Here is a 25,404-nt window from a genome sequence, read left to right as displayed (position 1 = left end):
GTATTACTCCTCCATAATTGTATTTCTGTTAAATCAAAGTACTTTTACTACATCTTGGTACTTCTGCTCAATCATAGTATTTCTGCTACTTTTTGGTACTTGTGCTAAATACACAATTTCTGCTAAATCATACTATTTCTGCTATTTTATAGGATTTGTGCTTAATATAGTATTTCTGCTTTTTATAGGATTTGTGCTTAATATAGTATTTCTGCCAAAACATAGTATTTCTACCAAATATAGTATTTCTAATAATTATAGTTTTTCTCCCATATCATAGTACAGTATTTCTGCTTTTTATAGTATTTGTGCTTAATATAGTATTTCTGCTTTTTATAGGATTTGTGCTTAATATAGTATTTCTGCTTTTTATAGGATTTGTGCTTAATATAGTATTTCTGCTAAATGTAGTATTTATGCTTAATCATACTATTTCTATATATTTCTGCCAGGCAGCCAATCTCAGACTCAGACATTCAAATGCACATATTAGGGCCTTCACGGCTTCCCAGCCAGCCAATCATATCTGAGGTCTGCCGTTTCTTCTCTCGTCATATCTCAGCGACGGATGTACAGAGAGCAATGAAAATCGCGGTCAGAGTACATCAAAGTCCGCTGATTCAGCCAGTACAAGAATTATGCTATTATTTCTGTTAAATCAAAGTACTTTTACTACATCTTAGTACTTCTGCTCAATCATAGTATTTCTGCTAAATCATAGTATTTTTGCCAAATCATGGTTTTTGTGCCAAATCATAACATTTGTGTTATATTATAGTATTACTACTAAGTGGAGGAATTTCTGTCATGTTACAGTATATGTGCTGATTACAGTATTTCTGCTAAATCATAGTATTTCTACTATATTATATTTTTCTTTCTAAATATAGCATTTCTGCTATATAATTATATTTGTGCTATGTTATAATATTTGTGCTAAACCAGAGTATTTGTGCTGAAACATAGTATTTCTGCCAAATGATAGTATTTCATTCAAATTATAGTATTTGTGCTAAAACATAGTATTAATTTAAAATGACAATATTCATAGTTCATCACAGTGTCTCTGGTAAATCACAGTATTTCTGCTCTGTTGTACTATTTTTCTAAATCATAGTGTTTCTGTAATGCTTAAGTATTTTTGGCTAAATATATTCTTTCTGTTATCTTATACTATTTCTCCTAAATTCTTGTATTTTTGAGAAGTTATCAAGTTTCTGGTAAGTTACAATATTTCTGCTAAGTTCTGCTATGCTATTGTATTTCTGCCAAGTATTATGTTTCCTCTAAGATATTGCAGTTCTGCTAAGTTATTCCATTTTCGCAAAGTTCCTTTGCTTCTGCAAAGTTTTTACAATTTCTGCAACTTTTCAGCTTTTTCAGCTAGTTTTTGCAGACAGCTTCAGCTTTAAAGCATCCACACTGCATTTTCGCAGGAAATGCAAATTTTTCTAGTTGCGTTTGGTTCCAGACTTAGACTTTTTTTTTTTTCATTTTTTATGGGAAATGTCATGTGACTTCACCACCTATGTTAAAATACAAGATAACCACAAAGCAATTTCTAAATAATGGATCAAAAGTTTCTATAAGGAATGTGGTCCCTTTATTTGTTTACACTTCTGTAACACAGGTCACCAGACCTCAGGGGTGGTTAAATAAATATGTTACAACATTTCAGCAGTGAACAGAACACGTGGGTTTATTTGAGTTTCAAGAATTTTCTTTTCAGCAAACATATGACAAAGCTTATACAAAAGCTTCCTTTTCTCTGTTTGCTCTGAAGTGTAAACGACCCAGAGTCTATGAAACTGAGGAACTTTATCAGTAATTCGTACAAATGAAAGAAACTGTTTCTGTTCCTTTTATTTCACGGCTGTTTTTTACTTTGACATTATTATTTCTTTCATAATAATACCAGCTTGGATTGAAAATTATAGAGTGCGACCCTTTTTCTTCCAGCTTTCCTTTCTGATGGCTCAGTTTTTTAACCATGATAAAAAAATTGGATGTTGGTGACAAATATATATTTTTATTACAGTATTTTTTTTGCAATCATTTTTTTATTATTATAATTTTTTGTAGTATGTGTGCACCTAACACATAACAGTTATTGGCTTGGTTTACATATTTTAGAAATTTAGAAAATTATGCAGTAAGGTCAACTTTTCTTTTTTAAAAAAAAAATCTTTTGATTTACACTGATTTAAGTTACTTTATTTTACATAAATTGTACATTTTACTTTGCAAATAAAACAAGACCTATGTATCACTTAAGCACACAGTACAAAAGAAAAAAAATGACTTGAGTGAGGGAAACAGATAGTTTTTGATAATATTAAGTATATTTCAATTAAGTATATTCTTTCTTAGCTTTTTTTGGTAAGAACACAATGCTGAGGAGAAAGGAAAAATAACAGCTCTTGGTTTTCATTGCAATCAGCATGCATTGGTGAAACTTCTGCAACGTACCCACATTTGCATTCAGGGACTACAACTAATTGAATGACTGCTGTATTGGTGATAGTTCTTTTTCTGCTGATATACCAGGATATTAATTTCTTTTATAGTTTTTCTTCTCCATGGATTTATATACATAAAAAGGTTCCAGCAGGACTTTCCTCTTGCTTTTTTTTCTGTTTCTGAGTGAATATTTCAGTATATTTCACTATATTTCCACCCGTACACACTGGCTCATTGACATGCTTTTATTGAAGGTTAGATGCTCAGTATGAACACGATTTAAGAGGGCCACATGATTTGGAAGGGTTTGGTCCAGCTGCAAAAAAAAGTTACTATCCAGACCCTCTGAGCGGAATAGCAGCCTTTCTTTAGTCTTTATTTAATGCCATGTATGAATTTAATTGAATCCCAATGACAAATGAACAAATGTTCAGAGAATTAAGGGAGACTGTGGCAGGAATACTGTATAACAAGTGCTTGAATTCCCTAAGAAGTAATTATGCTCTGCGATTAGGGAATTGTGCCTTAATGTAATTATCCTGTGCTTTAAAGATTAATTTTGTCTGTGATGGCATGCTGTGTTATGTTGGTGCCTCACCACATTACCCATAATCACAGATCACTGTTATCTGTGAAGAGATCCCTCTGGTACAGAGGGACAGACGCACTCTGCATACGTGTCTGAGGACATCATTTTTGTGTCCTGTTTCTATAAGTGTATTGGAAACAGGAACATGGACTGGGAACGTCTTCAAGCAACTCAAAGAAGTCCAGACGCTTTTCTTTCCAAGCTCCTTAGACTACGATGACCTGGATGACTGAGAACCTTCACAGACACTGAGGCTGTTCACAGCACTGTCCAGTAGAAAGTTATCAGCATTATGCATAAAACAATAACCAAGTAATTTATTTATCCGCGGTTTTTCACAGAAGTGTGTTCTTTACCAGAGACGTATAGATCATCTTAAAAATAAAAATTTGAATGATTTGATTTGAATGTACAACATCTTTTTTTAATATAGCCTGCAAAACACAACTAAGTGCACACATACACCCACAACCACACACTTGCACACAATCCATGAACAAACAATGTTATGAATATGTGCATGCGTGGCTGTCTTTTATGATGCCTGTTAAAATTCATTATGCACGTATCATTACCAGATAGCATTTGAAGATGCTTCTAATGAATCCAATTAACACCATGCTTTATTGAAGGGGAGGTGAGCTGCAGTGCTCAGGCTTTACCCGACGGGTGGACAGAAAACATAAAAAATGAAAACACAAAAAAATCATTTGTTCTGTTCAAGACGTTAATGGCTTGGGAAAGAAAGAAAAAAAGAAAGACAGAGAAAGAAAGAATACAGGTGTAAATATAAAAGAGCAGCTGGACTATGCTGCTATAGGGGTGACAGGCAAAATGAAGAAATACCTGTGTAAATATGAGACACCATTTAGAGACTAGGTGCAATGGAATTCCCCAGTAAATCCAGGAATTACGCAAATCTACTCTACGCATTTGAAGAAATTATCCTCCCTTCACCCACAGTAGAACACCACACAGAGGTTCTGTTTTAACTACTTACCCTACTGACTCCCCGTCCTCTATCTTCTCCATAATTTGTGCCCAGGATTTCAAAGAAGATGTTGGGGTTAGTGCCGTTGTCAGTGAACTCCAAGAAACTGGTCAGGCCGCTCACCCCGAACTGCAAGGAAAAGATTTAGGATGTGTTATATTTGGTTTATCTTACAATTATTGTTGTTATCGTCAAAATTACTGTAATTATTATTGTGATTTTCATCACTATAATGATGTCAGCTTTTGTTTCGTCACTTCTCCCTACATATCTTAGAAAACTAACAGTTTTTTCAGCAAAAAAAAAGAAATGGTAACTGTACACAGCGAAACCGAGACACGTATGATTTTTACATCACATTCACATTTATATTATCACAGTCGTAGGTACTGTGTGTGACATTTGACAGTGATACATAATACAGGTGGTCTCTTGTGATTTTTTTTCTCATCATGGAGGCATTACTTTCTCAGTTATAGCAAAAGAAGAAACATTCCATTTCACCTACACACACTTTAGTAACCTTCGGTGAATGGACCAGAACATTATTAATCTGTAGCGTATAAACTGCGAGTCTGCAGACAGACCAATGTCATACCCCGTGTCATTTTTAGGGATAATTATTTAAGTTACTGTGGTTTCACCACGCGGATAAATTTGTGCAACTGTCATACGCTGGAGAAGGACTGAAAGGGCATGCCGTTGTCTCATGCTGCTGTCATATATTCAGTGGGAAAACTTCAGCTTCTGTTGATGTTTGTCAGGATAGAAATTACAGTGATTTGAACTGATGAAAGCAACAACTGTTTATATTTTAGGAAAGTCAAATAAATGCGCTTATGGTTAATTTCAATAAGGAAGATCAATATTCACTCATCTGCCTGCTCTACAGGGTGTTAGGCTGCTTTTCTGTTTTCTACATCACTTTCACTTTTCCCCGCTGTCAATCTCAATACTGACATCATCATTCTAGTCCAATCGTCTTTTTACCCGTCTTCTTTGGGGCGATCAGCCTCCAGTTTGCACAGTTTAAATCTTTGCTCTCCGTCATTCTCGCTTTCAGACTCTCATTCATGCAACCCACCTCATCCCCAACTTCACCTCACTGACACCTCAGTCAGAGCTTTTCATCTTCACCATCACCAGTGTCTAGACTCCCGGGGGTCCTGCAATAAATCCTTTCATGGCTGATCGGCGGAGTGTAATCGCCATATACATTAATATCTCTATCTAAATAAACCAAGTTCAATTCTTTCAAGTACCGTAATCTCTTTTTATTGAACCCTCCTTATTTGATATCTGATGTCTGAGTTATAGAATAGTGACAGTCTTCCCAATATTCTGAGAATTTCTCAGAACTAAGATGAAAGTAACAGCGTATGTGTGTTATAATAACAGCAAAAATAAATTGAGAATCATTAAGCCTAGATTTGAAAACAGTCCCCCAGGTGCTGCAGAAGATGTAGGGGCTGGGTCACAGGCCTTACAATGCCTTTAAAGTAATCAATAAAATTTTAAAATGAGTCCTAAACCTCAACAGTTTATGTCGCAGAGATTCAAAGGTGGAAATGTAGCAGGCAATACATAGTCTTCTAAGCACAAACACAACACGCACTTCAGGTGTAACAGCAGCATTTATTCTCCACTCTGAGTTTGTCAATGAATACCAGACAACAACATCAATAGAGCTCCTCATCAACACCTGCAAATTAGTATTTATCATTACCATATTGGCCCCACATACCAAAACACTGATTAAACACACAGGCACGCACAGCAAGTAAAGAACACTGCTGATACAGTGCGAAATGGAACTGATGCCAGGCTGTTGAAATCAACTCTATTACTGCTTAGGGCTCTTTAACAGAGCTCTGCTGAGACAGTCATCAAGGTTGGTTCAGCAGGCTGGCTGATGAAAGTGTTGCCAAACCCCAGCCTGACCGCAAGGTGAAGTGCAGAGATAGATATGAAAGCCATTGCGCTGCATTTATTATTGTCTGACACTAATCCTAAATTAGCATTTCACTTGGCTTCATCATTCAGTCAAACTGTCATCCCTGGAGTATTTTTTTTTTATTATTGATATCAAAACAGGGGGCATTGATCCAATTGGATTTAACAGTAATGAAAGTGTTGCCAAACCCGCACTTAAACTCAAGGTGAAACGTTGAGATTCCTAAAATCACAACTGCAGAATGAAGTCATCTACCTGCCGAAAGCCAAATATGCAGGAACTGAGAAGAACTTGCCGATTGGTGGATTTACTTTGTTCATGCAGTCCTTTGAATGCACGATCACTTGGTGTGTAAGGTGTACTCAGGACAAAGGTAGAAAGCTATCATTAGATTTATTGATAAAAAAAAATTGATCTCTCTGTGATGAGAACAATATAAAAGTTAAGACAGAGTTTTTTCCATTCGCATTCTTCAGTTACAGGTGACGCCAATGTATTAGTCAATTTAGCTATGACTACATCTTGCTGTTTCAGCCAAGGAACAATAAGAGCTGTAAAAAGGTGTCTTGAATTGCAGATTAGATTGTATCTAAAAGAAAAGTTGATATATTTCAAAAAGAAGGATAAATATCATTTGATATTTTTTTTTGAAAGAGATTGATTCATAAAATTTATTTTATTATTATTATTATTATTATCCCAGCTACCATAGGACAAGATGCAGAATACACCCTGGACAGGTCAACAATTCAGTCAACCCCACAGAGAAAGGCCCCAGGCCAGATGATGGCGTTTAACTCAGGATCTTCATGCTGTGAGGCAACAGTGCTACTATTATTATTATTGTTGTTATCATTATTATTACTATGATTATTATTATCCTGGGTTTGAATACACCATCTGGCCAGGGGACATGTAAACTCTGTGAAGTTTGTTCTCCCTGTGTTTGTGTGGTTTCTCGCCAAGTACTTTCTGGCTGGCTGGCTGGCTGCATGGATGGATGGATGATTATTTAAACAAAGATTTTTTTTTTCAAACTGGCATATACACACATATGTGCATACTGCAGAAGACTGATGAAATAGATGGATTGTTTAAAAAAAAATAACAGAAATATTTTCCTGGCTGTCCTTGGGACAGTAAAATTTTGAATAAAATTCCAATATTAATCACAGATTATAGTGTTGGTATTACAACATAAATCAATATAAACAGGCTATTAAATATCCAAGCATTAGTCAGATACTAGAAGTAGTGACTGCAATGTAAAAACATCAAATTAAATCTGAAATTAATTGGAAAACTGAAGATGAAATGAGAAAATGAGAAAACTCATCAGTCCCTCACTCCCGGTGTTCCCCAAAGCAGAACTTCAGTCCTTGATATTGACCACTTGACTCCTAGATGCCATCACATTTTCCCACCAGTTCCACTCACTTGTCTTTTACACCAGCCTCACCTTACCCTCATCCCTCATTTCCGTTTCCTTGGCCATTTCTGCCTGCTCTCTGCCATATCATCTTGATTACAAGGGGCTTGTTCAAAATGCCTCATCTGAAGAAAGCTCCAAGCCAAGTTCATGCATACGGTAGTACCATGTCCATCTGTATACAACAGAAACTACAGGTCTGCACTATTTGAGACTATAAAAGCCCAAACCGTTATGGAGTCACTTTTGAGTATCGTTACAAGTGCTCCTCAGCATTTTCACACTGATTTGGCCTCAAAGCCAGGAATTGTGCTCATTAATAACAAATAAACAAATAAAAAAATGTATTTGGCAAAGACAGTGACACCGCAAATACTGAAATATTATGAAATAAATAACGCAGAGATTTCAAATGTGAGAAGGAAATGCAGGCAGCACTGATAGTAAAAAGCATTGAGATGCCAGGGGGGTGTGGAGTTGCAGTGGACACAGCTCATTGGCAACCCTTGGGATCCATGTCCAAAACATTATTCTTAGCACAGCATCCGAATGTATATATTACAGATGCCTACAGTGTGGGATACGTCATGCTGATCTAGTGTGTCTGGTACCTCATAATTTCTAAATGTTAAAAAACTGATGGTCTAAATCCAAAAGCACTTCAGGACATGAGTAAATGCCAATGTTTTGATGAAGACAAAACAGTCAAGAATTTACAGTCTGGGCTGTCCAGGCTTCAACACACACTAGGGCTACTGAAAAAATCTCCAGTGAATGAATACGCAGACTGTCACAGCCTGCGTGAGAGATGGGGGATCGTGTGATGGACACAAGAAATTGATATTCAGCATGCAGAAACTGTGCTCCTCTTTTCTCCTGCAGGAGTTGAACACAGGGTTCACAGGGTGTATCACACAATAGATTTGGTCTAAACATTTTTGATGACCCTCTTCTGCACAATGAAATTGATCAAGCATTCAACTCAGGAGCAGAATTTGGAGGGTTTTATACTCATAGCCATTGGGAAATGAATGCTAATGAAACATGGACAATGTCAGAAAACAGCAAACACTTTTTTAGCTTGTTAAACAAATGGTTAGGCTCTGTTTTTATATACATAATGACAGTGTAATATGCCTTTTTTATGTTCTGGTGAAGGTATTGCAATAAAAAACTGCTCTTTTTATGTTTTAAGAGAGCAAGTGTATTATTGAGTGCTGTGCACTAATTTGTATTTCGTCTTAGCACCTAGTGATATGCTACTTTTATAGCATGTGAATCTGAATCTGTTTCATTTCTGCATTCGAATCAGTCTGTAAGGTTTTATATGTATGTCTGTATGGTTTTAAAGTTACACATTTGGGTGCAATGGTGTTGGATTTGAAAACCCATCAGCTGTAAATACAAAGCTGTTTATTAACCTCAGCATGTGACTCATCTTAAACTGGATTGGTTCGTTTATTGTTTTTTGTTGAACTGCATCCTGACTTACTCTGAATTAATGCAAACACAGTTAAAGACAAACTCCGTGTTCAAGCTGGCTGTAAGTTTAGGAGCCTAGATCTATTCTGCTCTCCACTGACTGCACAACTATCTGAACTAGCATGCCACAGATTTTGGCCAAAAAACAAAGTTTTATGGAAACTGAATTGGATGTTGCAACACGTAGGCTTATTCTGTGATAGAACAGGTGTTCTATGGCGAGGTCTGTCCGCCATTCATATAACAGTATACGGCTCTCACCGTGGTTTGCTAGAGTTCTAAAGGGTTATGAATGCTTTTTGACACCTTTCAGACTGATACACTGATAATCTAATTGGATACACCTTGAGGCGACTTTTGTTGTGACTTGGCGCTATATAAATATAATTGAATTGAATTGATACAAACATTGGACAGCTGGCTATATTTGTGAAGTAGTTAGCAGTAAACAAATCTCTGGATCTTATTAAACTGGGTTTAATTCAGATTTAATAGGATATAGTTGTTTTCTTGACTAAAAGCCACAGGAAGCTGTAGGTACTGACTCCATATTAATGTCTTAAATGTATCGTACCTCAAGCACCATTAATCTCAAATTAGCATACTAATTATTACCCATTCTGGTTGTTTCAACCTGTCAGGAAGCTATTGTTTATTTTCACCAATAATCACCATCTTCACTGTCTCTGCTTGCACTCCTGTGACACATGCACGGCATTACTGCGTGAACTTCTCATTAATGGTAATTGATGTGTTTAAGACATTGCGAAATGAAGTGAACAGAATAAGTTGCAAGTATGCTCCCTAAAAAAGGTTCACAAGTCTTGAACCACATATGAAAAGTTCTTACTGTATGAACTGAGGATGCTTGCTTGCAGAACAACAACCATCTTACCTCTGTGCCTACATCTGTGTATACTCAGGTAGACTCACCAGAACAGCCAAGTACACATTATGCTTGCACGCTTGGTGAAACACCTTCCTGTAAGCCTTGAGAGGAAAAAACACAGTGTGCATTTCTTCACCATTTTATACCTTTTTGACAGTATCCAGCATACTCTTGCCTCCCTGCCATGGTTTGGAGTTCTTCCTGATGCAGCTCAGACTGGCCATGCTGTGCCATTTCCTGTCCTCCAACTTTCTGTGGAAGGTATTGGCCAGCAGTAAGACTGTATCATAGATGTAGCGGTTGGTGATCTACAGAAAAAAAACATAAAAAGTAAGATAAAACATGGCAATGCAACTTGAATTGTGTGAGAAAATAAAGACAAACTTGTAATCAGTAAGTTTGACAAAACAAACAGTCCAAGCCTTTCCAGGTTGAAATGCTATTAAAATTAAACAATTTATTTCCAGACAAATCCAGCAGCTTCTTGATCAAAAAAGAAAAATATTACCTTGTCTCCTTAAAATCAACAGTATACACCCTGACTATGCAGCCAACATTGTTTTTGGGTACATAGATGCTTATAAGTAAGAACAAAAAAAGCTTTCAAGATTAAATAAATTAATGTACTGAAAGGTCATTGACACCAAAACAAAAACAAGTAGGAGACGGGAGGAGTCCACTCATTCTGTGATTGATCATTGTGTAATGTACAGTACCAAGCCTCTTGTCTCTGTGTAAATGGGAACGGGGTAAAATAAATGAACTACAATGATTCCACGCCTACACACAAAAAAGCAAGCAAGCAGTGTGGATCCACTCACATTAATGGACAAATAAATACAATCACACAACACAAGCAGAAGCCTTGATCTCTCTAATATTGCATTTTGTACACCAAAAAGAGGCTTTGAACACAATATATTTTTAATATATTATACTACACAGTGTTTAAATCTTCTTCAACTTTTTGCCCAGTACTTCCATTGCTGTGAAAAAGTATTTGCCAACATCCTGATTTCTTAGTTTTTTTAATATTTGTCACACTTAAACGTTTCAGATCACCAAGCTGATTTTAATATTAGACAAAGATAGCCCGAGGAAATACATAATGCCCATAGCTCTGAATGAACTTTATCCCACTCTTTTTGCAGAATTGGGGGGGTGCTTTGTTTTGAGTCAGAGGTGGAATTGTTGCAGTGCACTTGACCTTTATGATGGTCGAATATGCTCCTTCATGATTTTCTTCATGATTTTCTGGTAGAGAGCAGAATTCATGGTTCCATTATCTGTCCAGGTTCTGAAACAGCAAAGCTACCCCAGACCATCACACCACCACCACCACGTTTGACTGCCGGTGAAAAAATCCTGTACTAGTTTTAGGCAAAATACAACTGGACAAAAACTTTCCAAAAAGTTCAACTTTCGTCTCATTAGTCCACAGAATATTTTTCCCAAAAGTCTTGGGGATCATCAAGATATTTTTTGGGAAATGTGAAACGAACCCTGGTATTGTTTATGGCCACCAGTAAATTTCTCATTGGAACTCTCCCATGGATGCCATTTTTGCCCAGTCTCTTTCTGACTGCTGAATCATGAACTTTGACCTTAACTGAGACAAGTGGGGCCTGCAGTTTTTTAAATGTTGTTCTGGGTTCTTTTGTGACCTCCTGGATGAGTTGCCGATGAGGTCTTGGAGTAATGCTGATAGACCGGTCACCAATGTTCCCTCTAAGCTGCGCACGTGCGCAATTGCGCACTGCTGGCACGGTCTCTGCGCACAGAAAATCTGTGTTGTGCACAAAAGAAAAAAATCTAACCTGCATTGAAATTAAAATTAATACTTTTAACAATTCTGTTTTGCAGTGTTAGTCAGTAAGTGACTGGCTGCTCCCGTATGGGATTAGAATGATGCCACCTTATCCCATAGTCCAGCCAATGATGCAATTCACATTCGTATATATGCAGCTAATCAACGTGGTTGGCAGGCTATGACAGCGTCCTTATGTTCCGACACCGATGTTCTAGCGAGCACAGCGGCGTGGCTGATGTGGTGTGAAGCCACGTTAATGACAACGTGTACAACCATTGGAGATGTGAGCAGGACAGACGGAACAACTGACGGAAAAAGTGTGGACTTTATACCAGTTTTTAAATTGTGTTGATAGGCCAAGTAAAACCAGAGTTGTGATAAAAAAAAATATTCAATGTTTGGTTTTCTTCCTGAATACTATCGTTGTTTATATTTACTGCGGGAATAAACGGTAAAAACTGCGTTTTATAAGGAAAACGCTGGAAAGCCTGTGAGCAAAAACAAACTCCACCCCCCTCTCCCTTTCCTATTCGTCCAAAAAAGTACCATGTCTACCAATCAAAAAATGATATGGCAACGTGGCATCTAGTTGTTAAGAAACGGGGGGAAGTTTTAGGAGTGACGGCGGTGCTTTGAGATGTGAGAGATTTTCGACGTTTAGCGCAAATCTTGTGTAGTTAGAGTGTAGTATAGTGTTGTTGTGCGTGTGTCAGAACAATGAGGCGACTGCTGAATGTTACAGGTGTTACAGGAGTGATATATCTCCTGTTGTCAGGCCTGCAGGTATCAGGCTGTTGTTCTCCTTTATCTCATAGTGGACAGAAATTATTTTTTGGAGTGACACAAATAATTTGTGTGGCATCAGATTTGATGCAGAACAGCTGATTGTTCTGTAAATAGTTTGAAATATTTATTTAAAAATGCCTTGGCTGCATTTAAAAAAAATAGCTGCAAAAAACCTTGTTGTTTGCCAAAATGAGTTACTTTTTTGAAGAAGTAACTATATAATTAATTGCCCAACATTGGTCATTATATACTATATTTTGCAGACAGAGAGTTACAGGACTCTCTCCCAGACCACAGACTCATAATACAAGTCAGAGCTTTTTTTAAAAAGAAAGAAAGTTGTGTTTTCAAAATTGGAGTTCAAGTTATTTTTACTTCCAATAGTGTTAACATACTGCACAGGTCAATGACTAGATTTTTTTTTACATTTTCATTGTAAGTGGGCTAAAGCAGTTAATTAAAAGTAGTCTAACATAAATGCTGTAATTTGATTATTTTAATAAACCATGTAACTTGGATGGATTCGATGCTGGCGTGACCACAGTGCACACGTCTGATGTCGCTCACAGTGGTCCAAGGGACCGCTCAGGGAGTTTGTGTGTTCGCTCAGACACGTGAAAAATTAGAGGGAACATTGCCGGTCACTCCTGGGAAGTTTTCTCTATTTGTGGATAATGGCTCTCAATGTGGTTTGCTAGTGTTCCAAAGGCTTACAAATACTTTTGTAACCCCTTTCAGGCTAATAGATGTCGCCTAGAAAAATGTGATTACATTTTTAATTCGTGATTTAAAAGGGGGGTCTAATTACTTAATTACCAGGAAAGTTTGGATAGCTTTTTTCCCTTAACAAATGAAATCATCACATAAAAATAATGTTGTATGTACTTGGGTTATCTTTGTCTAATAATACAAATTCTTTAATTATCAGAAACATGCCAGTCAGACAAACATTAAAAAAAAGAATCAAAGACGGGGACAAATACTTTATCCCAGCGCTATAATTAGCCATTTTTGCATGGCAACAAACCCTTGTGGTTGATTCATTCCTACTCAGGTCAAAGATGTTATTCACTGAATAATCTTCAGATATTGTTAAAGTAAAAAAACAACAACCAGCAAAACATGAAAGCTATGAAAACATAGCTGTTTATATTAGATGGGATATTGTAATTCAGACGCAGACATTCATGGCCAAAGCCCCACAGTATATAACAGCCAAGCTTACAGGTACACCTCATACAGAATAAAAACATTAAATCATAAAATGTAAGGGATAGAACCAGGTTTTTTGGTTTCTTAAAAAGTTGGCATGGGGGATGAAAGGATAACAAAAGATATTGTCTTTCTTACTGCTTATCAAACTGTTTACTGACAGTCAGGACAAAAGGACATGCCAAATTTTCCTCACATCTAAGATACTTCTTTCAAAGTGTCTTAGCTTTCACAGCATTGTTTTATGTCTTCCACGTGGTGATTTTCTTTATCGTTCTTTTTCTTTTAAAATTAAAGGGAAACTCTACTGCTCCGTGGGGAGCTTGGTTTCGGCTCTCCGAGCAAGCTTTGTATGAGTGTGTGTGTGCTTGTGTGGTCAGCCTGAGTTGATGTGCTTCATTGCAGTGTGAAATTGGGCTTCTGGGCCACTCTCTGACCACTGAGCTGATCTGCTTCCTCAATCTCAAGCTCGCTCTCTCCCACTCGCTCTCTCTCATGTCCTCCTCATCCTCCTCATTGTTTTGTTTTTCATTCAGCCATTCATCAGTCTGCATATGGAAATGAACATGCATGCAGCAAGTGCATGACTTTTGAGATCACTCTTTTTGCTTGACACCCAAAAACACATTGCCCTTGACTTAAACGACTTACACTTGCATGTTGACACCTATATTACATAAACACATGCATTTCCTTATCTTTCCTCTATGAACGGCTACAAGCAGCTAGTAGGCAAAAGTCTAGAAACAAACTCTTCCAGATATCCAAATGTTTCAGTGTGATTCTAACATTCATCAAACATGTTCCTCCAGGGTCTTGCGCATCTACATAAATCAACAGCATATTAATTTAATTTGATATTTTTGTCTTGACACATAAATGAGACTGTGCTCCCTTTTCTCTGTTCATTTGATGGCAGCTTGATGAGTCACATAAAAATAAAAAAATACATATATTGCGTATGTATTGCCACCCCAGGGGCCATTTACAAAAATAGTAAACAAAATGTGAAGATGGAAAAATAAACTGTCACTCTGTTTTCCATTGCCGTACTGTAAATGAAATGTGAGGTCTTACATAAAACTGCATAAGGATGTGGTCAAAAATAATTAATTTTACAGGTTAAAAAAAGCCTCAGTAACAATGGATGGATGACTGGACAACATCGAACCAGCAGGCCTGCTGTAATTGAAAGCATTAGGATCAAGTGACATGTTTAAATGGCATACTGAAACACCTGTTGCATTTTTAAAAGATGCAAAAACAGAGCAAGGCAGAGGAACATTTGCCCATAGTAGTTTGTGTCTCTGTTTAAATAAACCCACATCATTCAGACACAGTGTGAACCAGTATATGTAATGATACTGGAATCTACTGCATGGGTCAAAATTAAATACAGCCATCACATCACATCACATATAATTACATACCCCCCCCCCCCCCCCCCCCTTGTGTTTGCATCCTCTTTCCTTCGTTCCTATCTGCTCCCATCTCTCTACTCCCTTACCTATCTCTTCATTCTTTTCTTGGTGTGACCGGGCGAAGTAAATGATAATTGCCTTGCCCCAAATTAAAGGAGGCTAAGAAAGGATTTTTCTGTCACCCAGACCAAGGAGCTGTCTAGCATCTCCAGACCCCTTCTTCTCTTTGGGAATTTATTTTTCTTCATTTTGGGTTGAAGGTCCTGGTACTCTGTTTTTCCAAGGCTTAATTTATTTAGCTTTCCTGCCTCATTAGTTTGGGAAGGGAAGTTTTGGGTCATAAGGCTCATTTCATGGATGGCCAGTCTTTTTGTCTTTTTTGCTGCTAAACACAAATTGGGGTGTGGCATCATCTTCATTGAGAGTCACAGAAAAAAAAATAGCAAGTGCACTTTAATACATTTAAGTGTGGTCCCTTAAGTTTCAAATACTTGTTTCTGGTGACATTGTTAGGATTATTAAAATTAAGATTTTTCTCATTAGAAATTAAAGTTAATTAAAGTTGTCATTGTACTAGATTAAAGATCCTTTTACTTTTTGTACACTTTGTTCTGTTCTAGAGAGAAATTAAAGTGGAAATGAAAAAGTGACAATTTCTGAAATTTTCTGGAAACCTATTGGAAGTTCAAAATGTGAAATTTCCCTTTTATAAACATATCCGGTCTTTAAGTGATGACATGATGAATCCTGCTTCCGGGCCCAAACTACCCTGTGTTTAATAAGGCTGTTGTGTTTTTAACATGTTTTAAAGCTTTTTATCTTGTTCTATTTAATCTCAACAAGCACCTAAAAACAGTCAGTGATCACTGTCGGCCTCTCTCGGTTTTTATTACCGCTATTCATTTTAAACGTCTTGATGTATTCTCAATCATCCAGGAAAGTAAATCTCCAAAAGTTGATTCTGTTCATCTGGATGTAGCGTTTTCAGTGGAAGAAACGTTACATTATAAACAGTACATTATGCAAATGTACTGTTTATAACATTGGGGAAACCTGCAGTCAGCTGAGACTGAAGAAGTCACTTGGATGAGTGACGATAACGCTACGTCCAGATGAACAGAATCAACTTTTGGCTATTCAGTTTAAAGCTTAGTTTTAAAAAACCTTACGATGTAACTACAGCCCAGCCCATGCAGCAGTATATGAATGACTAACCTCGTATTGTTGATGGATTATCGCAGTTGTTCTCCTGGCTAAAGTTTGGTCCGTTTACAGCATCCTGATTGACTGCATTTGTCCCTGACCATCGAGAATCCTCACGTTAACTTTTATCAAGTGGAAAAAAGTTAGCGTTCATCCTCCAGCTTCACTTTTTATATTATGCTAACATAGCTGTGTTGCTAGCGATCACGTAGCACATCATTATATACTAGCCAAACTTCATTAACCCTACAAACGCCACTGCTGTTTACTTTCCTGTCTTCATTTATGTTGGAAGTGGTAGCAGAGCTGTACGTTTTAATTTGTTTCAGAAATCCCTCAGTCAGAAGATGGTATATTTATATTTAGATTGAAACTAGCGAGCTAACTCCCTGCTAACTTCTAATTTTCATAAATTTCATAAATTCTGTTTTGATGGAGGTCTGGATGCTAAACTTAATTGTTACACCTGGTAGAGCAGCCACACTGATCATTTTATTACAGATGAAAGAATTTAGTCAGTGATGCCGCAGTGACTGTTTGACTTTGGGACCTGCAGCGGAGTTTGGGCCTAGACACAGCTAATTACGTCCGACTTAAAGACCGGATTCTCAGTTCATTCTTTTGTCAGATAGAAGTTTTAGGTTTAAGTGTAGGGTAAGTCTCTGTCAGCTTTCCATACAAGGAACTGTACAGTTTGTCCAATTCTTTATGAAAGAGCCTCTCAAGCTGCATCGATTTGAAAAGAAAGGATCTTGAGGCCTCTCCACAGATGTTAAATGGGCTTGTAGTCTGCTAAACCATGTCTTACTATATTTGGCTTCGTTCATCTTTTCTTCTTTTCACACAAGTTTCAGTTCCCATAGCTAATACAAATGTCCATAGCTTTTCTTTCGTCAGACCAGAGAATGTTCTTTCTCGTGCTTCCTTTAAATTATGTTTGTCAAACTCTCATCAAGCAGTCACGTGCATTGTAATCAAAAGCTATTGAGTTTTACAATTCTTCTCTTTTACCATTGTGATTTTTAATCAAAATATAGGAGTTTCTTTTGTTTGCCACTGAGCCATGCTTTTTTGTCTATAGAGAGTGGACATCATGGCTTGGTTTTTGTGGTCACATGTGGAAAAAAACAATATATGCACAGCTACTTGGTGGACTGGAGCAGGTGGATTTCTGTATACACATCAAAGGTAAAGCGATGCAAACAGGATGCAACTCAGCACAATAAGTTGGCAAGTAAAACTTCACCATGACAACGATCTGCCTTGACAGTGTCAAAACAAAAGGAAACAAAAAAAAATATTACATCATTAAAAGCAGAATGTGTTAGAGGTTTGCATTTAATGATACACTAGAGCTGCACCAAGTGTATTTAAAGTCACTTATTCTCATTCATAATGTCATCAATGACTGGGGGCAAAGATTTCCATCGACTCGACTGTATTCCCACTGAACATCCATCTTTTCTTACCCGATTTAATTAAACTGGAAGGGGACAACTTGTCAAAGACTAAGCCACAAGCCACTCATCTCAACTCCCTACAATTGCTTGATTTTTGCTGACAGTTTTTGTGAGCAACTTTTCTGCTCGTTGTGAGTGTATGTCAGCCAGTAACCGTTTCTGCACAATTTTTCAGCTAAAAATTAAAAACAAATTATTAGAATTCACATATTTTTCAGTGAGTCATCTGTTACGTTATAATCAATCATCTGTCGATTTCTTTCTGTAACATCAGGCAAGCCTACTTCTCAAATCAATCACTCTTTTCACAACTCCTTAATGGGTGTAATAACTGTTCTGAGTAATGAACCCCTGTTGATTTTGAAGTTATTTATTTCATAGCTTGAAATATAAAAGACATGTATGAAAAAAAACAAAAACAAATGCAAGTCATGCCACATATTTGAGTATTACTTAAAAAATTCACAAATAACAGAAAAGTGTTCTTGGCAGTGAGCAACAGAATTTGGACAATTAAGCTAGTATTCAACATAATACTGAAAATCAATAACCTGCCAACTCACCTCTAGCTGCTGAGCCTTTGGGTTTTTAGGGTCACAGAGGGAAGTGTTAATTCTATGGTTGTGTTTGACACAGCGCTGGGTTGTGTTTTGGGGCATTGGGAACATCTGGCGCACCAACGTCAGCCGACCGATAGACTTCATGACTAACTCCTGCAAGTCATAGTCCGAGATCTCCTGGAAAAGGGTAGAATAGAGGAATAGGTATAGGAAAGGAAAGAAGGGATGAAGTAAATGTAGGTATGTAATTAACAACTTTATTATGCAGACATAAAGCCAGCATGAACAAAATACAAAAGAACTGTAACTGCGCACACAAAATAAAAGCAAAAAAAGAAAAACGTGGTTGAATATTACACCTCAAAAGCCTCAGATCTAATTCCTAAACAAGTAAAAGTTAGGCTTTGTTTTAGATACCCTATGTTTCTCATTATCGCCACACCGAGCGATGAAAAGCTGTCTACATCATATGCAAAAATAGTTATTAGATATGAAAGGTACAAGTCAGCCTATGGAAAGAGGAAGAGAGAAGGGTAAAAAATATCCGCGTGTTGGTCTGACTGTGCGCATATGTTTGTTATGTGCACACATGTGCGTTTGCACGTACTCTGTATGTCCTTGCAAAACCTTGGGGGAGGAATCACTGCTAATTTTAGCCCTAGGACACACACTCTCCTTCCCCGCTCTCCATCCATGGATCTCCATCCATCCTCCATGCAGAGGGTCATGTGGTGATGAGATGAGAACTGACGTTTATCGTCCCTGGTGGAGGTAATGCTGCCATCAACTGAAACAGCTTTTACTTCCTTTGTATGTGTATGCAGTGATTGTGTTTGTGTGTGATTTCATGTGTCTTTTGTGCCCGTGCCAGTCTGTGCATAAATCAGTCAGGGTTTTTTTTTTTTATGAGACTGTTTTTAAGCCGTACAATCATGAAAAACCCTTATGATTCCCTTGTGTATGCACCTGAGTCCGCTTGATAGGATTGAAAGGACTCAGATTATGCACATGCATAAACAATCCATCACACACACACTTTGTATTAGTGAAGGGTAATATTATAGATAACACACCTCATTGACTAATAGGAATGGATTTTAATTGAGTGTAATTAACGTCCATTAAGACCCGTGAGTCCTCATGGGATATGATCAATGGTGATTAGAGGTTGTTTTATATGGACTTTATTGGTATACCCAGTGTCATCTGCACTAATAAGGATGATGTATTGCCTTTGCAATGGCCCCTAGATCTCCACATCCACCACCAGACACAAAAGTATTCATTTGCTTCAGCTTAGAAGTTGATTTTCAAGTTTCTGCTTTCTATACTTTTTCCTCTGTGGTCATATTTTACTGGAACCAGATGTAGTTCTACAGTTGATTTAAATTATTTATAAAAGTTAACAACAAAAGAATGGAATTTATACCTTGACAAATTACTCAAACAACTTAACATGTTTAACCTTGCATTAACACTCTGAGCTCTGAAATATCTACTTTCTAAACAGTCCAAGTAAGGAATCCGTTTGCTGGCTTAGGGGCGAAAACGTGGCAAAAATCCCAAACAGCTGAAGACATAAAACCCTGAAGGGGACTGAATTACAAAGCCAACAAAAAAAGAAGATCTAGAGCAGAGAGAAAATGCTGAAAATTGCTAAAAAGGCAGATTTGTGGGCCGAAAGAAAATTAAGATGCACAGCAGGCCGTCAAGGGCACGCAAAGAAAGATCGGTAGACAAAAATTATCCAGAGTGCACCACTCAAAGGATCAAATGCAAAGAAATATAGATGAACCAACACACAGCAAAAACAGAGACAAAGACACACTTAATTGGGAGGTTTGAGGTTTGCCCTCTAAACAGGGATTTGTCCCTCTTCCTTTGTCATGTTCTGTTTGGCTCTTTGTCTGGATCTCCCTGGGGATAAACTAAAGTGACATCACCCAGTGTGACTTTCAGTGCTCTGAAAGTTGTTAGCCTTTTAACAGCTAAGACAAAATGAATATGACACATGGATGCACATACAGTAGACTGGCGTGAAGAAACACACATGCTCTCATCTACAACCCTAGAGTCTCGGGAAGGAGAGGGTACTGCTACACAGTTGATATTAACCTCATATAATCACTTCGCTCTTTTTCACGAGTTTCACTTTACCCCAACCTTCCCTCAGGTCACTAACCATTAACCTTTCATGGACTTCTTCAATCAAAACATTATAAGACCAACGCTAAATGTCTCCGCAACACTGAGTTAAAATAGGGGTGAGGTTTGAGTTGGATTTACAACAATGACCCTGAAACATCCATGAAATAATTACTGCTCATTATCTAATTACCAGCTCAAAATTTTAATTCTTTAATTCCCTCTTTCATGCCCATCGTCATTTTTGTCTAGTTTCAAATTACTTACTCAGTCTTTTAGTCCTAACCAACAACTGAACAAACGTGAGATTGTTTTATCACTCATTCCTTTTAATCCTCTTAAAGATTAGCATTTAATTACAATATCGTTTGGTCCTTATGTCAGTGTTGTGGGCTTAAATTCTACACACCAAGGCCAGCTACCTCAAACTAAACACACTAGGTCAGTCATAACAGCCAGAATGCCCTAAACCTAATTTCTGGAGTTCATCATGAGCTGTTTACTCTGTAAACCAAATCCGTTCAATTTATCCCCATTCTTGTTGACCATTTTACCCTTATCCTGATACTTCTTTCCCCGTGGTATTTCTCCCCTTCCCTCTTGGATGACAGGAGAAAGCTACTTTTATTTATTTTTGGGGGGGTTTCTGTTTGTCCTCCGCTACTCAACTGCTGAGCCCATCAGTGCCTATAATAATCTCCTCTGGCTTTAAGTCTTCTCACATGTTCACTTCAGGAAAGAATAAAAAAAAAGAGCATGAAGAAGAGAGAGGCTAGGATGAATGAAGCCGTTCAAAGCAATGCTCAGAAGAAAGTATAACCCAAAATTCACTACAGTCTGCTGTATTACACCAGCCTACCTGCTGGTGATAGGGGATCAGTAAGCACAGTGTATTACAGTGTATTCACTGTGAATGTTAGACATGATGGAAGTGATAAGACTAACATCCCATATCTGATAATGTCTAGATAAATATTAAATCTTTAAGAAATGCATTACATCCATGAAGACTTCAAAAAGCAAAGAAGGGTAAAAGAAAGTAAAATGGGATTTAACTAATAATCGTATTATTTAAACTATTGCCGTTAGTGTTAAGAAAGGGAGGGTTGTAGCACAGGGCCACAGAAGAAATGTACTTTAAGTCTTTAAATCCCTAAATTCTATTAGATTTAGAAGGTTGATAGCAAGAATGCATCAAGATGATGGAGAAAATCTGCGGCAAAGTGAAATACCATGCAAACACACAACACACCAACACTATGCAGACAAGTTATGAGGCAGGAGCAAGGACAAAATTATGATCAAATGTGTTCTAATTCAGATTTCCAAGCCATGCAGGGAAAGGTGGATAAGAGAGGTGCCACATTTTCTTTCGACAAGGCAAAAAAAAAAAGATCCGACAGTTTCGGCATAGCCACTTATTAACAACAAGGGTATGAGATAGCTGAAGTCATAGTGAGCAATTTCAAGCTGTGGACACAGTATGCACAAATGTTGACTCATTCTCTCCCAGCAAGTCCTTCTGGAGCAGCAAATAAAATTGTTCTTTAACTTAGCTGAGATTGCAGCCTTAAGTTAGAGTCACTTTGTATCCTTAATCTGTTTCCAAGAACAATAAATGAAACTAACCACCACACAGTAGGCTTTAATAGGGTTCAATTATGCGAAAGTCTGTAGAATGTTCTTAAATTGGACAAGACCTCATAATCCAGCAATTATATTAAAAAAAAAGAAAGAAAATCCGAAGAGTTCCAGTTACATGGCTTTCATAGTGATGTGTTAAGCTCCAAATTGACAGAAAATGCTAATCTCAAAGCATCTTATTACTATGCATTTTTCCTCTGAGAGGCAGAAGAGACAGACGAATGGAGCGAAAGAAGAACAAAAAGGAAACGGGTGTGAACGACCACAGAAAAGATCAAGAATAACGAATAATGGGGATATTGTGAATGAGCGGGGTCAATAGTGGAGTTATCCTCCAAAATGTAAGGGGCAAACAGAGAGAAAGAGAAGTCATGAACATCTCTTATCACTTCTTCTCCCCACACCCCTCATCCTCTTCTCCTGAGAAGAGCAAAGGAGATGGGTAAAGGAAGGATGATCAATTATGAACTGTGAACTCCCCCTCAGTGGGGCTGTCTGACTGTTGGCTGTAGATAAAGCACAGTTATGACAACCATACAGTACCCTCTCATCCATAATAATCTACAGGGATGGAGAGGACTTTCACACATAGGAATATTCATTCTCCACAGAAGAAGTACAAGAGGACATTCTATATGACAAAATATTTTAACCGCTCATCTATTTTAAACACCCTCTGAACCATTGCATGTGGCCAATGGAATATAGTGTGTGCATCACAGAAATCTATGACTATATTTTTGTCTTGATCTTTAAATTTTATGCAGGGAGACTTGGTAAGCATTGATTTTTAGCATAAAAAAACTGTGTGTGTGTGAGAGAGAGAAAGAGATATAGGAAACAAAGAAGCTCTGTCATTCACAAAAGTCTGAAATTGCTTAGAAATTAGCTTTTTTAAAGTCATAGATGCCTGACCACTCTTTTTTGCTACCCTCAAAGTAAAGCATTATCTTTTTTTTTAATAACTAACAAGCAGCTACTTGAGTTTTGCTTATGAATTTATAATTAGTAACAAACCACAGGCAGTACAAAAAGAATAGCTAATGATTACACAATTTGTAGAGAATGAATCTATATTAGCTGCGGTGCTTCAAACATATTCATGATCTTATCATCACCTAATGATTCATTCATTCATTCCAATCTGTTCTTTTGAAAAGCGGTTTTATCTACTACATACACTGGTGTGAAAAAGTGTTGGCCCCTTCCTGATTTCCTGTTTTTTTTTTGTATGTTTGTCACTTAAATATTTCAGATAATCAAAGAAATGTAAATATTTGACAAAGATAACAAAAATATTTGAAATGAAGGTCTTTATTATTTACGGGGGGAAAAAATCCAAACCTCCATGGCTTGTATGAAAAAGTGATTGCGCCCGCCTCTGGTGTGACATCTTTGGAAAGCTAAGTTCAATTTCTTTAGTCATACCCAGGCCTGATTACTGCCACTGTTCTCAATCAAGAAATCACTAAAATAGGATCTGCTTTACAAAGTGGAGTAGACCAAAAGTTTCTTAAAAGCCAGACATCATGCTGCGATCCCACGAAATTCAGGAACAAATGAAAAACAAAGCCTTTTCCACATCTATCAATGTGGAAAAGGTTATAAGCCATTTCTAAAGCTGTACGAAGAGTAAGGAGATGGGTAAGGGGTTTGTTGTGAGGTCACAAAAACAACCCAAAACATCCCTCCTCCATCACTGTGCTTGACAGTTGTTATGAGGTATTTGTGGTGTGGTTTTATTGTGTTTCGCTAAACGTGGCACTGAGCATTATGGCCAAACATTTCCACTTTGGTTTTAGATGTAAAACATGTAGCCATGCTCTTATATAGACCTATTCTGTTCCTGCTGTAGGCAGGAAAACAGAACAGCTGTGCCATGGACCAGTCTTTGTTTCGAATTTTTAAGCAGTTAATAAAAGGCTAGAATGTTGCCAGATGACAGCTTACGGTTTCAAGACTTCACCAGTGTTCCCATCTTTGCTTTTTTTGTAACAGAAGCCTACATTTATGTGACTGGTCCAAAAACTCAGACTGAAAGCAAAGTATAGTTTATTAGGCCGCTGAATCCATATTTAGCCGAACAGGCATCTAAATAATGATAGTCTTCTTCACAGGCTGCTTGTTACTGCCATCAGAAAAACAAAATATACTAAGACATCTTGTAAAAAAAAAAAAAAAAAAAAGCAAGCTTTTGTCAAAATCCCTAATGGTACATGGGAAATGGACATTATGATATGCATTCTATTTTATTTAGCAGTTAAGTGACATAAAAAGCCCTGTATGAAGTAATTAACTAAAACAGAGTCATTGTTTTTGTCTGATTTATTCACATTTTACATCTGAACAATCATGTTGAATAAAAACCAGGGCTCCCTTGGTTTCCTCCACTCTGTTGAAGTGAGAAAATACAATAAATAAATAAAAAAAAGTTGAGGGGTTATCTAAGGTACTGGGGGAGATTGTAAGTGTTACTGGAGCCTCAAAGTCTCAAAATCTCCACTAAACATCAAAGAAAAGAAGATTGGCTGTCCTGCAGAACTAATGGATGTCATGCATTCCAATGCATGAAGAGAAACACTCTCTTTGCATAACCGAGCAAATAATAGGACTAGCAGCAGTTAGAAGCAGTGTTATGTTACAGTTAGAGGCTTGAAAATGGAAGAGAGAGAAAAAGACAGAAACTACAGTACACTCAAGCATCTAGATATATTTTCTTGTTTTGTCCCACATTGCTTTACTTTCTGTTGTTCCCATAGTGAACGCTGCTTTTTGCTCTTCTCCGATGTATCTGCTTGTGTATATGGTTGTGTGTTTGTTAGTGTGTGGCAGAATGGGCTCCCTGTTGTGCCCTGCAAGTTCATTGTAATGCCCGAGGCTACCAAGACACACTGCATTAGCTTGTAGTGCACATACACCCCCTAACATGCACACGCACACGCAAAAAATGTAGCTAATTCTGCTGTTTTTCTAAAAGGCATTTCTCGCGAAGCAAGATCAAAGATCGGCTCCTATTCAAAATTAATAGGAAATTACAGCCAGCATTAAAGTTTCATTATGTTTCGCTTATGACCAGCACTCACTCTGATCAGCGATCATGAACACGGATGAGAGAAATACACGGGGTGATAACTGTACACTCTGAGGAACAGGAAATTGACTTTGTGAACTGTTTGGGCTTGTCTACAACTGTTAATCCAAAAAAGCATTGAACTAGAACTGATTGTGAACTTTTAAAGGTCATACACCGATGGCATGTGTGTTTTTGTAAAAACTGATGTGAAACAAAAAGAGCCAAGTTTTCTCTCAAATATCCAAAAGATAGGAGTCAAAAAAGGGTTTTGGATCTACAGCCAGAAGTATTCACAG

The 25,404-nt window shown here is 37.4% G+C and overlaps 1 protein-coding gene across 3 annotated transcripts in view; it reads right to left on the bottom strand.

Annotated features, from left to right (window-relative positions):
• grid2 (glutamate receptor, ionotropic, delta 2) overlaps window positions 1-25,404 on the bottom strand; it is a 523,204-nt gene that overhangs the window by 147,281 nt on the left and 350,519 nt on the right. For all 3 annotated transcript variants that reach the window (XR_014801858.1, XM_084947220.1, XM_084947219.1), the window contains exons 6-8: window positions 18,250-18,423; window positions 9,941-10,102; window positions 4,050-4,169 (exon numbers count right to left, since the gene is read on the bottom strand). Coding sequence is in view for 2 of the 3 variants with exons in the window: in XM_084947220.1 (XP_084803346.1) it covers window positions 4,050-4,169; window positions 9,941-10,102; window positions 18,250-18,423 (456 nt within the window). In the remaining variant the exon portion in view is untranslated. The remainder of the gene's footprint in view (window positions 1-4,049; window positions 4,170-9,940; window positions 10,103-18,249; window positions 18,424-25,404) is intronic.

The sequence above is a fragment of the Perissodus microlepis genome, chromosome 12, assembly GCF_051167445.1.
Source record: "Perissodus microlepis isolate ML-2025 ecotype Zambia chromosome 12, ASM5116744v1, whole genome shotgun sequence".
In the NCBI taxonomy this organism is placed as follows: Eukaryota; Metazoa; Chordata; class Actinopteri; order Cichliformes; family Cichlidae; genus Perissodus; species Perissodus microlepis.
This window is presented reverse-complemented; position numbering and strand designations above follow the sequence as displayed.